Source organism: Palaemon carinicauda, chromosome 21 (assembly GCF_036898095.1).
Source record: "Palaemon carinicauda isolate YSFRI2023 chromosome 21, ASM3689809v2, whole genome shotgun sequence".
Taxonomy (NCBI): domain Eukaryota; kingdom Metazoa; phylum Arthropoda; class Malacostraca; order Decapoda; family Palaemonidae; genus Palaemon; species Palaemon carinicauda.
This window is the reverse complement of record NC_090745.1, coordinates 3735826-3751737: the sequence shown is the minus strand read 5'-3', so window position 1 is coordinate 3751737 and position 15912 is coordinate 3735826. Positions and strand designations below refer to the sequence as shown.

The 15912-nt window shown below is 38.0% G+C and overlaps 2 protein-coding genes across 3 annotated transcripts in view; one reads left to right on the top strand and one right to left on the bottom strand.

Moving 5' to 3' along the window:
• Positions 1-15912, top strand: part of LOC137615159 (transient receptor potential channel pyrexia-like) — a 495727-nt gene that overhangs the window by 52215 nt on the left and 427600 nt on the right.
• Dysb (Dysbindin) overlaps positions 6474-15912 on the bottom strand; it is a 53353-nt gene continuing 43914 nt past the window's right edge. For both annotated transcript variants that reach the window (XM_068344790.1, XM_068344791.1), the window contains exons 6-7: positions 14731-14871; positions 6474-14228 (exon numbers count right to left, since the gene is read on the bottom strand). In XM_068344790.1, the coding sequence (XP_068200891.1) occupies positions 14125-14228; positions 14731-14871 (245 nt within the window). In that variant the 3' untranslated portion in view covers positions 6474-14124. The remainder of the gene's footprint in view (positions 14229-14730; positions 14872-15912) is intronic.

The following is a 15912-nucleotide window of genomic DNA, read 5'->3' as shown; positions in this document are numbered from 1 at the left end:
CCTGTAATTTTTAAGGTTACCCGGAAATGACCAATTTGGTTTTATTTTTCATTTTATGAATACTTACTTGGCAGTTATATATACATTTGAAGCTATGTATCTATAACTGCCAGGTAAGTATTCATTAAACTTTGTTTTATCATAAAAACTCCATTTTTATGAAAAGAACTTACCTGGCAGTTATATATACATAGCTTCAAATGTATATATAACTGCCAGGTAAGTATTCATAAAACTTTGTTTTATCATAAAAACTCCATTTTTATTACTTGGTTAGAAAAGTTACAGGACTTTCATATTAGTATAGTTAAGTCTATCTAAAGCTTATTTCAGACATTTTAGTGCCATCAGGTAATGAAAACCTGAACATGAAATACTTGTCAACATTAACACCGAGACTGTCGACTGAAATTCCAATTCTTTCCTACGTGTACACAAAACCTGTCGGAACCTCTACAATTTTTACTTCGGCTGCAACGAGTATGGATGTATTGTTGTTACCTAATATAAGGCATATTTTTTATTTTTCAAGACTCGCACTCCGGACACGTGGCTGTAGGAGAACATAAGCTGCCCCTACATGACGAACACAGAGGAGAAGGGTAGGAAAGGGTATAGAATGAACACAATGGGTCCACGTGGGGACCGCGTGAGACACAAAGGGGGTCGGGGACACAAGGGTCGCACTGGGTAAGGAGAGAGCGTCGAGATGTTATCGCAAGGCAACCAGAGAACTTACTGGAGAAAGAGACCTGAGCAAGCATGCTCTCTGACCCGGGGTTAGCCTCAAGGCGCGTATCACTCCACCTGAGGTTACCCCTCATAGAAAACAGGACTAGGGTGAACTACACAAAACACTGGTCGGTTGGGAGGAGATCCCAGATACTCCTAAGAAAGTCGTTCGAGGTAAGTACTGTTAGGAAAAATACAAATTACTTAAAATTTGTGATTTTTTATTTTTCAGAGGATTTTAGATCGGCCCGTAACTTTGCGGACCTCAGATTTTATTTATAGGCAGCCCATCATGGGTGCGAAGATTGCTGGATCGGCACAGACAAGATGACGATGGGATGAGGCAGCAATGACGGCCAGAACCGAGTCTAAAGCAGGTCTCGCTGACAGCCTAAACACGCTCCTGGAGAAATTAATTTTTTCTTATAAGAGGTCCTGATCGTGGAATGACATTTTTCAGATGGTGAATGCTCGCTATTGTTTCTGATGACAGGTTAAGGGTACATACTGCAACCGGTTCATATGTCCCAGCTTGGTCCCTGGGAAGTTAGACACACCGTGGATCTGGGTCGTTGGGCTGTGCAGACCACTGCTGACGAGTTTGACCAAAGGAAGGCTTGGCTCTCCTTAGGTTTGGCAGGTGTGCCTTCCATACCTTTAAGGTAGATTGTAGCTGAGGCTAACTCAATGTCAGTGATTAAGGACATTTAGTGGTGATTCCTGTGTGTGATGCACAAGCCCAAAAGGACTGTTTAGGCATGCTCATTGGTACCAAGGCCAGTACCTGCAAATGAGAAAGGTCTAGCAGGATTTGGTGCCGCTATCAGTAAGTTGGCTCCAGGACTTAAATTGTTAGTGCCTGTGGCCTTGGTACCTAGTGTCATCCTGGCCTATGCCTGTGGTTCCATCATGGCCTGTATCCCTACTTCCTCTGTGTTGCAAGCCACAGTGCGTAGTACCTTGTCCTCTGTGATACTGTTGTGGTTCCTTTTGGAGCAACCAGAGTTTTTCCCTTTGGGAAGCTTCTTCATTGATGGTCACCTAGATCTAGACTTCTCTGCTCGCACACTCAGAGGCGGTGGTTGGAAAGAGGAAGAACCATGAAATTTCTACCTCCTCTAACTCTCCTTCCTCATCCTCCTCTGTTGTCCAACTCTGATTCTGATGCTCCTTCTAAGAAGAAAAAGTCCAGGAGGGTCTGGTGTAGTCATGAAGAAAGGGCTCTTTACTCTTTACAACACCACCACCACTTTTGGGGAAGGGTGGGCTACACCAGAGTGGTTCTTGGCCTGTTTTGTCCTGTGACCCAGTGTCACAGCTCCCAGTAACTAGGCAGGGTAGAGGTCTACTTTCTAGGCTTGCTACACAATGACCTGAGCAGCTACCACTAGACCAAGAGCAAAGGCATCCTGGAACTTGTGGGTACTCCTGTGGATTAAAGGCCATGAAGATGGTCTGGTTTATACATACTCGAACCTTCGATAACTGGTGAGACTGCAATATTCCTCTTGAAGGCAAGGATGGGCCCTAAGCTGGTACCTCAACCCTCTTGGCAGTTGAAGCAGCGTATTACGGATCGTCTCTCAAAGTCGGAAAAATGTGTGTTCCTAGACACCAATTTCTTGTAAAGGCTAAGGAAGAGTCGCCAATACTCTGGTCTGAGGAGTCGAGTCTTCAGATACCATCGCAGAGCCCTCACAGGAGAGACAAGAATCTCCTCTCCATAACATATGCAGAGGGGATGGAGGACTTGAACCTGGAATTTTGGCAATGCAACATAGTACCAAAATAAGGAAGGGACTTCCATCTCTTAATGTGGGAGACTAAAAGCAGAGAAACTGTGTAATTCATTTAAACTATTTGCCAATACTAAGGCAGCAGAGACAGTCATGAGAATTATAATTATTGACTGATGGCCTTCTCAAAGGCTCTATTGGGAATGCTTGTGAGCCTTGAAAACTAGGGATATGTCCCCCTTCAGGCCTGAGGTCCTGGGATGTGCAAGTCAGACTGAAGCTCCTCACCGGCATAGGCGACTCCTTTGACACTCAAGGCTGAGCAGTATCCTTAACATCAGCAATTGAAAGAAGACTAGAAAATCAACCATCTGCCAAGCGAGGACACAACTAGATTAGACTCCCTTCTGCGACATCAATTGCAAGGGATGGCTCACTTTCCCTAGAAAAGAGAGGGTGATACAGAATTCTCTTGGAATCTCAACAGAGCAGAATGCGATGCGTTTTGGCATGAGGCCACCAGGATCGACCCGAGTCCTGGCAGAATCTCCACATAGTTGATTAGCGGATGGAACAGGGTTGAACAACGGAAAGGTGTAGCATAACTATACATGTGATGCAATGGGTATTGGAAGGAGACTTTGAACATGGATCAGGACTGGGCTAGCAAACTAGTGTGCATCCATTTTATTTGGTCACAGAGTGGCTGTGCCCCTTTGCTAAACATAAGTCACTACATTACTGTTGTCACAACAGTGTCGCTGAATGCCGCCTCAATGCTTTTGGAATGCTTGCAACTATAGAAAGGCTATTAGGAAGGGCATTGCTGAGCAGATGGTGCTGCTTCTGACCACACCCCTCGGATGACCAGGTCATTCAGGTGTGCACCCCTCCAGTTTTTCGCTGCATCCGAGAACAAGCAGTTGCATGGCCGGGGGTGAAGAGGTGAGTTTGACTTCCTGCGAGGGTTTTCTAGTTCTTGCCAATAGGCAAGATCATCCCAAGCCTCCTGTCCCAGTGGCACAGGAAGACATGGGAGATCCCAGTAGATTAACCAGACATTCTTCAAATGCCACAAAAGAGATTTCTGGTGGAGGCAATTAGCTGAGGAACAAGCTTTACCAGCAAAGAAAAGTGGCTGAGAAAAGACTACCAGTACCAAGCTGGTATTTCTGTCTCGGGCAGAATCTGATGCGCTGTCTCCTTGGAGGCCTTGCCGATGTAATTGACTAATACTCTCGTTCCTGCTATGTCTACCAGTGTGCCAATTACAAATTACTTCAACCTTGGCTTGAATAAGAGATTAGACTTTTACTCGGTTACCACAATCTCCAGATTGCGACAAAAGTAAAAAATCTTGACTCGATCATGTAGCAACTGCCCCACTAAGGAAGGCGGCCAGGATCACCTACCCATTAAGATACATCCACAGAAACATCTCTCGTGAGCAGGCCTATTCTACTGTCTAAAGCACGGAGTCCTGAAGTGGTACATTATGCTGTAGAGGGGGAAGTGGAAGTACTTATGAAAGGACTAATGCAAATGTAATTTAGCGTCCTTCACAGTCCCTGCAAGCATGAAGTCTTCCTCTCTGATGGAACTTGACAGATCGCACTGTTTCCATCCATAACGTTGTTTGACCCACAAACTCATTCCGTGGCGAGAGGTTGATGAACGACCTCTAGACCACAGTTGACTACTCCTCCAGCAGGAATCGATTGTAGAAGCCTGGAGCATTGTCTCAAGTGACTTCAACAGTTTTCCTACATCCCTTCCTCCTCCTTCTGTCCAGAAGACCAGGGATCTCGGCAATGAAAACTATTGGAAAGTGAGTAAAGGGAGCTGAAGAGGGTAATAAGTAATAGTCCAGAAGGAATCCCATTACTGTCCCTTAGTTTCTGCCAGGATGGCCAAAGGACTACTCTAAGGAATAGGAGACGGGGTAATGCTGGCAACAGCGAGTCCCTCTCCTTACCACCTCCTGCTGTCATATTGCCTGAAAGGAACAGGTTGAGTGGCTCAAAAGGGTTTTGCATACATTGGCTCCAGGAAAGAAGTGACAGGCAGTTCTAATAAAGTTCTAGGAAAGGACCAGAGGCCATCCTTACACCAAATCCCGCAGGCAGAGTCGAACCCACGGATTTGGCCACAGCTCCCGCAGAAGGTCCACACCGGTGACGTAAACTGCAAGCTGGAACAGGGAATCCTGCAAAGCAATCCTCCACATCCTCACCGCCGGTAGCATATGACTCCTCGGAAGGAAGATGTCGCCACCCACACAGACAGGTTCGGTAGCGACTGAAATACCATAGCCAACTTGTTTTGAGATAGGGATAACAACAGATTAATTTCAAGTCCTTCGGCTTATGGGGGGAACCACTGCAAACATCACTGGAGTCGCTGACACCAGAGACACGCCTTTCACCAGTGGTGTTGCCAAGGAAGACGCTAACATTGGGAACCCTAGGAGATGTAGACTTGAGCTACCTGCTCCAAAACAAGCCAATGAGAGCATACCTGAAAGACCTAAGGAGGCTTAAGACTTCCTCAGGCAACACTAGTCACCATGGGTAACAAACAGAAAAAAAAGGCTCCAACCTCTGATGGAGTGCAGTAAACAATGGTGTGGAAGCCTACATGCCACCAGAACATAAAAACCCAGCCAGTTTAGATCTGAGGGCTCCTTGCTTCTTCCCCTTACTCCCTGATGATTGATCCAGGCGTGTAAGCACAGAAACAGCAATAGGATATGGAAAATCCATTAGAAATAGAGATGATTGGTCTTGAACCCCCTAAATCAAAAGCTGAAAGGAAATGTTTCCATTTTTAAGTGATATGAATCAGAAAAATATCATTGTATAGATATCAAGAATATTTTCAATTCACTATGTTTTGAATAATTCTCCAAATTAGGGTAAAGGACCCCCTTCGATTTCCGGAAGAGATAGAAATATTTCCCGACACTCGACGGTGGGATGACTGAGAATCATTCCATAGCAAGAAGTACAGTGTGTGTGTATATCCACAGCCAGTTTAACAAACACTGAATATAAATTCCACCATTCCCCGCATGTACGAATCTTTTGCTTCACAACCATAGCAATCAACAACCATCATTCACTTAATGAAAGAAAGAAAAAAAAGAAAAGTTTGATTAAGGGTACAATACCACTGTATGTTTTCAACATTGGGGGGGGGGGGGCGCTCCTCGCCCTCCACCTGTCATTAACTACCTCGTTAACCATTTCCATGGCCATTCTAGCTTGTGCTGAAAACGAGTTCCCTTTATGAAGGACTAACGGTTTTTCATACGCATAGGAACAAATTCAGATTATTTTTAAAATTTTACAGTATTTAATTTTTTCCATTATATATTAACTGATTAAGCAAGCCATGTGTGCCTCACTAAATAAAACACTTTATTAAAACTGCCGAACAGAATTAAGAATTTTTAGAACAGTGTTTAACAGAACTTGTAGTTTCAAATTACTATCTTGAAGACTTCTTGACTTCACCAGTACCTGATATAATTTATGTTGGGGACTGTTACTTTGCTATCGCCAAAAGCTGCAAAGTATTTACCAGTAGATTTAAATGAGGTTACTGTTAATTGGATACATGAATTTAAAAAAAAAAATCCAAAGTTGGGACCCATGAAGCATCTATGGTAAAACCATAGTTATACCAAGATAAAGAGGTTGTACAGCAAGATGGAGAAAGGAAGCTAGAGTGAAGGTGAAATAGGATGATGTAAAGTGCCGATAGGAACTGTAAGAATGCTGGTACATCCTTTTAGTAACTCCTTACTGTCAGTAAAGGAATACTGTATTCCTTTATAATTGAAATGCATTCTTGGAGTATTCTGATAAAATCAAACTAGTTTTTAAATAAATTTGACATTTAAGAGGCCACAGGAATACTGTAGTTACCATGAAACAATAATAATTAGCCAAGTGCATCTGAACTTGACTCATTGGGTACTACTACAAAAAAAATATTCTGGAATATGTACAGTATACTGTATATTTAAAATAAAAATTAATCAAAAATATACAAATAATATCAGATTTCATATAGTTCTTGTTGAATAACACTTATTACATAATGAAATCAACTTGGAAAAAGTACAAATGAGAATACAGACAATTCCCAAACATGCAATGACTAAACATTCGCACTTCATCAAGGGCTGAAGAGGGCAGTCTGAAACAAATCACAGCAAAAGTAAAATAAAGGCTCGTTCATGTGGTATACTGACATTTCTATTTTCAACATTTGCAAATTACTTCAGTCTTATAAATAACCAAATTGAGCATGGGCAAACAGTGATACCTGACCTCAATAGGTAGTGAGAATGTGGGTTGATTATGTTAGAAGAGGGAAAACCACAGGCAGGGATCTGCCCATGGTTTTCCCGCTTCCAACATCAATCCTCATTCCCAATACCTACTGTAGTCTGGTATCACTGTTTGCCTGTCAAGCATGCTCGATCATGTGGACAGGGCTTAAAACAGTGCTATAAAGGAAAATAGGATAAGGGTAAAAAATTTTAATTTTACTATCAGAACCTCCTCTTTTTTTTGTGCACTTTAAAATATATCATGGTTCATATTTTATAAAATACAAATGCTGGAAGTCTTCATCTCTATATCCTAATCATTGATTATCACAAATAGTGTAAGATTTACTCTCAAATTTATAGTATTCCAAAAATAAAAGTTCACTAAATTCCAAAGTACAGGATTGAACTTTTCTATAGCAAAGAATGGACAGATTAATAGACTTTTGAAAGAAATAGCTACAATTTCGATACAGTATCAGTATAACAAATGCACCATGCACAATTTACCACAGATACCAACCATGAAATGAGCTTTAGGCAAAATATTCCTATACTTGGAACAAGGTAAATTAAAATGGTTTAAAATACAAATAAGGCAAACTACTGGATTACAGTCTTTAACATTCAATTACCTTTTCAAATTTGTTTTGTTTTCGTTTCCAATTGCCTTATACGTCCGCAGGATGGATATTACAAAAACAACAAAATGTATTTTGATAGCTTTGTGAAAACAATCTGTTAGAATGGTAATTTTTAAAATGAAAGCGCAAAATTTTTGCAGACATTTACCCAAAGTTCATCATCAAGAGAAAGAAACCATGAATGCTTTTACCAAATCTAATAAAAATCAATTTGAGTTATCTTGTGAAAAAAGATAAAAAAAACTTATAAAGTATTGCAAGAGGTAATGCACTTTACAGATTAGTAGTTTGCAGTATGTACTCACTTTTTAGGATTCTACTTTACCTCCATTACACCTTGCAAAACATTTTTCATTTTTAATAATGCAACAGCAGAATTTACCCCTGGCATCAGGCCACATGGCCTTTCAAAATTCATTAATGACCACTACATTAATATCAGAATCTTGGATAAAAGCATATCTAACAAACTATTTCATGAAAACTGATGAATATGTTTATATTGATGTTGGCAGCACAGTTATTCACATCCAGAACATTCAGTAATTTATCAAACAGTTATGCTAAGCTGTGACTGCAAGCAAATGAGTGAGGGGCAAAGTCTTACATTGCACAAACCAAAGTAAGATTCTAAAACCACCTAAGCAGTTACAATGTCTATCCATCACAAATAACTAAGTTTACAAGTTTCAATTGGCAATAATAGTTTCCAACTGTGATGTAACATACAATTTCAATCAGTGGTAATATCAAACTAAGATATACAATTGCTGATATCAACTGCTCCAAATAGAATATAAAAGAAATTCCTGATAATCGGTTTAATGAACTAATTTTCGGATAAATTCACACTATATACTTCACTCTGTCTTAAGCCCTGTCCACACGATCGAGCATACCCAACGGGCAAACAGCGATACCGGGCCACAATAGTTAGTGAAAATAAGGGTTGATGGCGTCAGAAGCGGGAAAACTAAAGGCAGGGATATGGGAACACTGAATGATGCCAGATCCTGTCTGTGGTTTTCCCGCTTCTGACGTCATTAAACCCCATTCTTACCAACTATTGTGGTCTGGTATTGTATGCCCGTCGGGCATCCTCGATTGTGTGGACAGGGTCTTAAGGATAAAAATGCCAATGAAGATTTAAAAGCTGAATACTTTTTAAAATCTGGTCTCTAATTAATCTAAAGGAAATCTAGTTCTTTGCCTTACATCTTTTTCAAATAAAATTATCAGTTATTTCAAGCATTAAAATATAATGAACAATTCTTAAACAATAATTTAATTCCCTTAAATAGAAAAGTATATTCTAATCTTACAAAAATCCCTTCCACACAAACTATTCAATTATGTATTATTTCATTGGGAAGGTGTTTGAGTAATCTCTTATCCTATGTCTCCTTCACACCAGAGTAATCTTTTATTCTGTCTCCAGATCAGAGTAAACTTTTATCCAATGTCTCTTTCAGAGCACAGAAACTGTTTTCAATTAACAAAAGTAGCAACACTGACTAGTGAAAATCACAGCGACTAGCTAACCAGTGCACAGACTAGTGAAAAAATGCATAAATTAGTCAATTAAATTCCTACCTGTACAATATACACCAATTATTTACATAAGTGCTTCCTCCACAGAGTCCACAACATCGAGAGAAAGTACTCTTTTTACGTTATCCGAGCACATATAAAGTGATGTGGATGTTGAGAGGCTTAAAAAGCTGTCAGACTCAAAATACATTACGTTAAAAAAACTCACAAAGTCTTGTATTTTTTAGCAATAAGCATTTAGGAGACAAAATACCAGTGCTCTCCAATTAAACACACTGAGAGAGAAAGCGAGAGAAAAAAAGGAACTAAAAGCAATTCTTTGTGTATCTAGCATTTGAGATTACAATACAATTAATCTCTGGGTAATGATACATAAAAAGTAAAATAAATGGAATGTTAATGAACTATTTCACATCTTTAAATCTTAATACAATGTAAAACCTTGAAAGTACAGTGAACTTGAAACATGCGTGTCTGGTGCATAAAAAAAATCCCTAATATAATATATGTGCTGTTAATAATTACATACAACATACAGTAATTGCCATATTTGTCTTTTCCATATTAAACACTTTGTATATAGAACAACGATTCCCAACCTGTGATACATGTACCTCCGTGGTACATTTTTACACTTCAGGGGGTACATTGGGTCTGAAAATAACCAGTTTTGCACAATAAATGACGTAATCCGCTATGAGATTAAGTAAAATTACTGTATATCATAATATCAATTTCATTGTTTCTCTTTTTCATCTTCAACTTTAGGGGTACAGTACACAGGAATCTAAAAATTCCAACGGGGTAACGAAGAATAAAAAGGTTGGGAAACCCTGAATTATAGAGTACTGGTATCATTTCCAATTACTATCTTGGTGTGTAATTCCCTTTAGTCTCTCGTTTAGCCATTCAATATTGCCTTCGATAAAGACAGCATTCCTACGTACGGTATTTGTTATTGTTAACCTCAAGCTGTTGTTCCCATGCTGCTAAAAGTATAAGTAATGAAAGAATAAAAAACAGAAAACATTGATCTAATACCCTCTGCTAAGTTTGTATGTATGACGTTTAGCTTAATGATATATGGTATCTTGATAAATGTAACATACAGTGTCTATTTCATTAGTCATGTCTTGGTTGACAATTCAAGCACTGAATATTTGGTACTTTCCCTCTCCTAGTTCCATGTGTTGTCCCTTTAATAGTAAGTTTAACTAAGTACTACGACTTAATAAATGATCCTTTCACAATAAAATATTCTTAGTTCATTCATAACATGACCAGTTAAGTTTAAAGTTACCATATATTGAATATGTATTCCTGACATAGTTTCTCCATTCTCCTTCTTGTATATACATCCATACATATACCAAGGCACTTCCCCCAATTTTGGGGGGTAGCCGACATCAACCAAATGAAACAGAAAAGGGGACCTTTTCTCTCTACATTCCTCCCAGCCTGACAAGGGACTCAACCGAGTTTGCCTATACTGCTAGGGGTGCCACAGCCCACCCTCCCACGTTATCCACCGCAGATGAAGCTTCATAATGCTGAATCCCCTACTGCTGCTACCTGAAGCATAATCAAAAAAATCATACTAAAATGTTTCCTATGGTTTTATCCAAAAAAACACTTGGATGGTCTCTAGTTACGCATTCTCTCAGTTTGTTTTGCATCCTCTGATTATTCTGTTGAAAGTTTTTAAATATTCTTATCATGCACTTTATTTTACTACATGCATAACTGATATGGTGCACTAAGAAGAAATTATAAAAATCTCCCAAATTTCACATTGAAAACTAACCAAAATACTGTGCAGCCTAATAATCCTGACATCTGATAAGGATGACCTGGAGAGCGCGAGTAGTAGGTGTCGGTGGGGTATTCCTACAGTATTCTCTAGGGCCTGTCATGGCCCTCCCCTTTGATGAAGGGATTATCTAAATGGAAGACAGCCTGTGAATAGTGGTTTTCACACGCCCTTGTTAAATACACGACACCCACAAGGTGATCGCGCGAGGGTAGTAACCTCTGCATTCCATGCTTTTATCTTTCTCTAGTATATTTGGAAGATTTATATTAGAAAAGTGTAAAGAAGGACCCTTTTCACCGGGCGTCACAGGTCTCTCCCCAGAAATAGATTTTTCCTTCGTCAAAATCCCTTTTTTAACATGTAAACAGAACGACAAAATCGCGTATATAACAGCAGTGTGACATACATATTTGTGACATTACATCTCAACTGTTATTATGTAGCTCTGTATTGAAGTATTTTGAATCGTATGTCTTGTGTATTTCAAGTAAACTTTTCAACTAACTTAAATCTTATCCTGCATTGCTATGTTGTTCTTACTTTGTGAATACCAAAGTTTTATTAACTTGTGTATGTCATGGGCCCTGAAGAGGGTAAATATATTGCTAGGGTTTAAGTGTAGCCTCGTGTAAGCTAAGCATTTTACTAATCCTTATATGCACTTTGCAGAGTTTTACAAACTCCTTGGGTCTATAAGCATGGATAAAAGAAAAGTTACATTAAATAGTAAATATTCAAGTGGCTTACAAACTTTTAAAATTCTTTTAACTATAGTCAAGCCATTTTGGTCCTTAATTCATTCACTTACAAATAGCTAAATCTTTTCACCCTTTACTATAACTTTTTTTAAATATTAAGCTACAAATACTTTTAGCCTTAAAACATTATCTAAATCTTTATAACTATTACTGAACTTTAGTTACAATCTCCATACTTCCCCGTGCATTGATTTTACATCGGTACAAAACTTTATTCTCCATTATGAAATCTCTTAAACTATCAGCAATTTATCAGTTTGTACTTTTAAAATGCATATCAAGTCAGATCTTACCATTCACATTCATACGTTTCGCAGGACAGCCCTGGAATTTAACAAAGCTATATCATTGAGTATTTACTCACAGTTACATAATACCAAATACTGAAAAGGCCTCAATATGAAAATACAATAAGCCAACAGAGCATTACACAAGTTTAAACATATACATATGTTAAAATATCAGCCTTAACTTACCTCTCCCCTCATATTTAACTGATTATGCTGTGCTATATTTGATCTTATGTAACTCGATTCTTTACATCTCTTTAGTTTATGTAACATTATTAAAACAAGTGTCTTGGTGGAGTAATCTTCAGTCCTTAGCCAATCGACAGATCTTCACTTTTTAAGTTATTTAGAACAATGACTATTACTTACATAAGCTGCATACTCACAATACCGTGTGTATTGGATGAGTAAAATACCTCCATAATATTCTACAAAAGTTTGCCTGTATTTTACTGAAACGTTTGTGTATTCAAGGAGTAAAATATCTCCATAATATTCTATAAAAGATTGCTGGTATTTTACAGAAACCTGTGTATTCGAGGAGTAAAATATCTCTATAATATTCTATAAAAAATTGCTGGTATTTCACCAAAACATGTGTGTATTGGATGAGTAAAATCTCCATAATATACTACAAAACATTGCAAGTATTTTCCCGAACCGAGTGTGTATTCAAGGAGTAAAATATCTCCATAATATTCAATAAAAAATTGCTGGTATTTTATGGAAACGTGTGTGTATTTGAGGAGTAAAATATCTCCATAATATTCCATAAAAGATTGCAGATATTTTACCAAAATGTCTCGGCAAGGTCTACATATATAGACCTTGTGTCTCTGGTTTGTAATGTATTATGAATGCACCTCAAATATAGTTAAAAATGCATCAAATATAACACTGCATACTCACTACATAACAAGGAAGAAGTTAAAACCAATACTATCATGCAAGTGAATATTAAAGCACTGTGTAAAGGGATTTTGATGAAGGAAAAATCTATTTCTGGGCGAGGAACCTGTGTCACCCCATGAAATGATCCTTATAGCACCATTTCTAAGGCATAAATAGTGCTAAATATACCAGAGAAAAAAGATGCACGGAATGCCAGGAATAAACCCAGCTCATTCACTCTAATGAGTGTCTGTATAGTAACTGGGGCGTGTTAGAACCACAACCATAGGTCCCTCACCAGTTAGACCTCTCCTTCTTCAATATCCCCCGGAACTACGAGGTGCCATTCTACATCCGACTACTGCCCTCTACTACGACTACCCTCCCCCCACCCCTACCCTTCCCCACGCTCCCTCCCTCATTCCTCCCTAGCACCAGCGAGGTTCAGACGTGTTGTTTTCATAGCTCTGTGTTTTTAGTGTTTTTGAAGATGTCAAGACGTTTTGGAGATCCCTGCTCCCAAGTTGAGTCTTATAATTGTCTGTTTTTTGTCTTTTCCATCTAGTGTTATATAACTTTAAATACAATTACTTTTGTGTTTTTCCTCAAAGCTGAGATACAAAAGTATTTTTTTCTAATTATATAAAGAAATTGAGATGGTAGGAATTTCACTAACGGGGAAGCAATTATTTGCTGGTTTTCAGTATTTGTTCAAGCCTGTTACCTAATCCCTATGTATGGTAAGATCCGACTGTAAATAATTTAATTAAAATTTGCATAATTAAAAGCCCGTATCCCTAATGCAAAAATAGCACAAGACAATTTGGCAAGTCAACTGTACAAAGGAGCAGCACTAGAAAGCATTATATAACAGAATACCATCGTTTATAGATCAAGCACCAAAATGAATAATAATAATAATAATAATAATAATAATAATAATAATAATAATAATAAGCAAAATCTGAGGTAGAAAAATCTTTACACGAGAGATTTACCATTCCAATGTTTAAATAGATACACTTACACAAGAAGAAAGTCTTTGTGTAGCTCCAACCAATTATAATTACCCCATCTAGTTATCACAAAGATTTGTGCTGATAAGTCGTGCTAAACATTACTGGCGTTACTCCTATAGCACATGGAAACAATAGATTATGGAAAGTGCACACATTATTCATTAATAGTAAATAGTTTGATCAATCTTCAATTTAAAAATTTACGATGCTTAAAAGAAATCTATATACTGTTTATAAATTTTCTCATATAAAAAAAATGAGAGAGAATACTGCATTTAACTCTGAATGGCAGGTAAATCTATATACTGCATCAGGCTGGTTTAATTCAGTGCTCCACTCGAGCAGAGAGCTTCACGCGGGATCATTCAAGAAACTGTCCAATTCACTGTTATCTTGATCTAAGTCGACATCCTCCAGTTTTAATTCACTTTCATCTGCTGGTGTCGATATTCTTCCTGTAGTAAAATCCAGGAGGGTGAGTAATTTAACATGTTCTGAACTATAATCAAGAATAGGCGATACATAAATGACAAATGTCTAGACTATTTTCAAAATCCTCCACACAATTGGATATCATACCTCTGGCATCTTGTCCTTTAACCCTTTTACCCCCAGGCTATTTGGAACTTTCCAACCCTTAACACACAGGCGTTTTTTTTTTTTTTTCAAGCACATTTTGCAATATATTTTTTCTAAATTGCCCTAACAGCCCTAATTTCCGTCATATAGAGGTCAGGTTGGTCTCCTTCTTTTGGAAAATGCCTGAAGTTTCTCATAAAGTTATCAAAATTATGCAAAAAAAATGTAAATGGCAGTTTTTTGCAAGGACGTACCGCTACGTCCATGGGGGTAAAGGGATGAGTTTTGTGAAACGTACCAGTACGTCCATTGGGGGTAAAAGGGTTAAAATTACAACTGAACTAACATTACCATGACAGAAAGTTGACTGAAACTTACTAGTTATCTCTCCATGTTCTTTAAAATTCTTTATGTCTTCTGTGAACTGATCTGAAAAGACCTTTTGTCTTTCTTGCCGTTCCACCTCTTTGTGCTTCTCTACTGATATCATTTTGGCCTCGTGCAGGACTTTTAACTCGCCTGAAAAAAATAAATTACGGATACCAAATTGTGTCTTATTAGAAACATTTCCAATTTATTTCTATAAAATTCATCAACTGGTTGCTAGTTATATAAAATGTTTAAAATTCATAAACTGGTCGCTAGTTACACCTTATCAATAGAAAAACCAATTCCTTTATTCAAAATGGTAGTATAAGAAGTTTTTTAATTTTTCTATACTGTATCAGAGTCCTATTAAAATGAAATTATCTTACACGAACTGTACACCAATACGTCTTTTTAGGTCAGTTCAACATATTTTACGTCTCTTTACGACAGTGCAACATACTGCATGTCTCTTTACGTCAGTTCAATATACTGTACTGTACATCTCTTCACGTCGGTTCAACATACTGCAAGTCTCTTTAAGTAGGTTAAACATATATAGTACAGTACTACATTTCTTCTTGTCGGTTCAATATACATCTCTCTATATCTATTAACATACGTCAGTTCCAGCTTTTCATCGCTCATCCTCAAGTATTGAATAAAATAAAATCCGCATTATGCCATTTTACCAGACATTACGTCAATTTGAACGTCATACAATAACAATGAAGAATTGTACTGTACATGACTGTACTTTCATTCGAAGTTTAGTACTGAAAAGGAGTACAATTTAATCATAAAAGAAACCCTCTCTGGTACAACTCAGGAACATAAATGGTGGTCTACCCTTAAATCTGCACTCTTTGGTGTAGATGCAACAGTTCCTCCTTTACTTAAACCAGATGGCTCAGTCACTCACTGTCCAAAGGAAAAGGCAACCCTTTTGGCTGATGTTTTTGACAGTAAACAGAGTAATGAAAAACTTGAACTTCCTCATTCCTGTTTTCCTGAGGCTAAACTAACTAGTTTAGCTTTTCGATCTCGTGAGATTAAAACTCTGTTGTTGGACCTTGATGCTTATGGAGGTGTAGACCCTAATGGTATTTTTCCTTTGTTTTTTATAAAGACAGCAGATTTCTTAGCTCCAAAGTTATCTGTTATTTTACGCAAGTTAGCAAGAAGAGGAGCTTT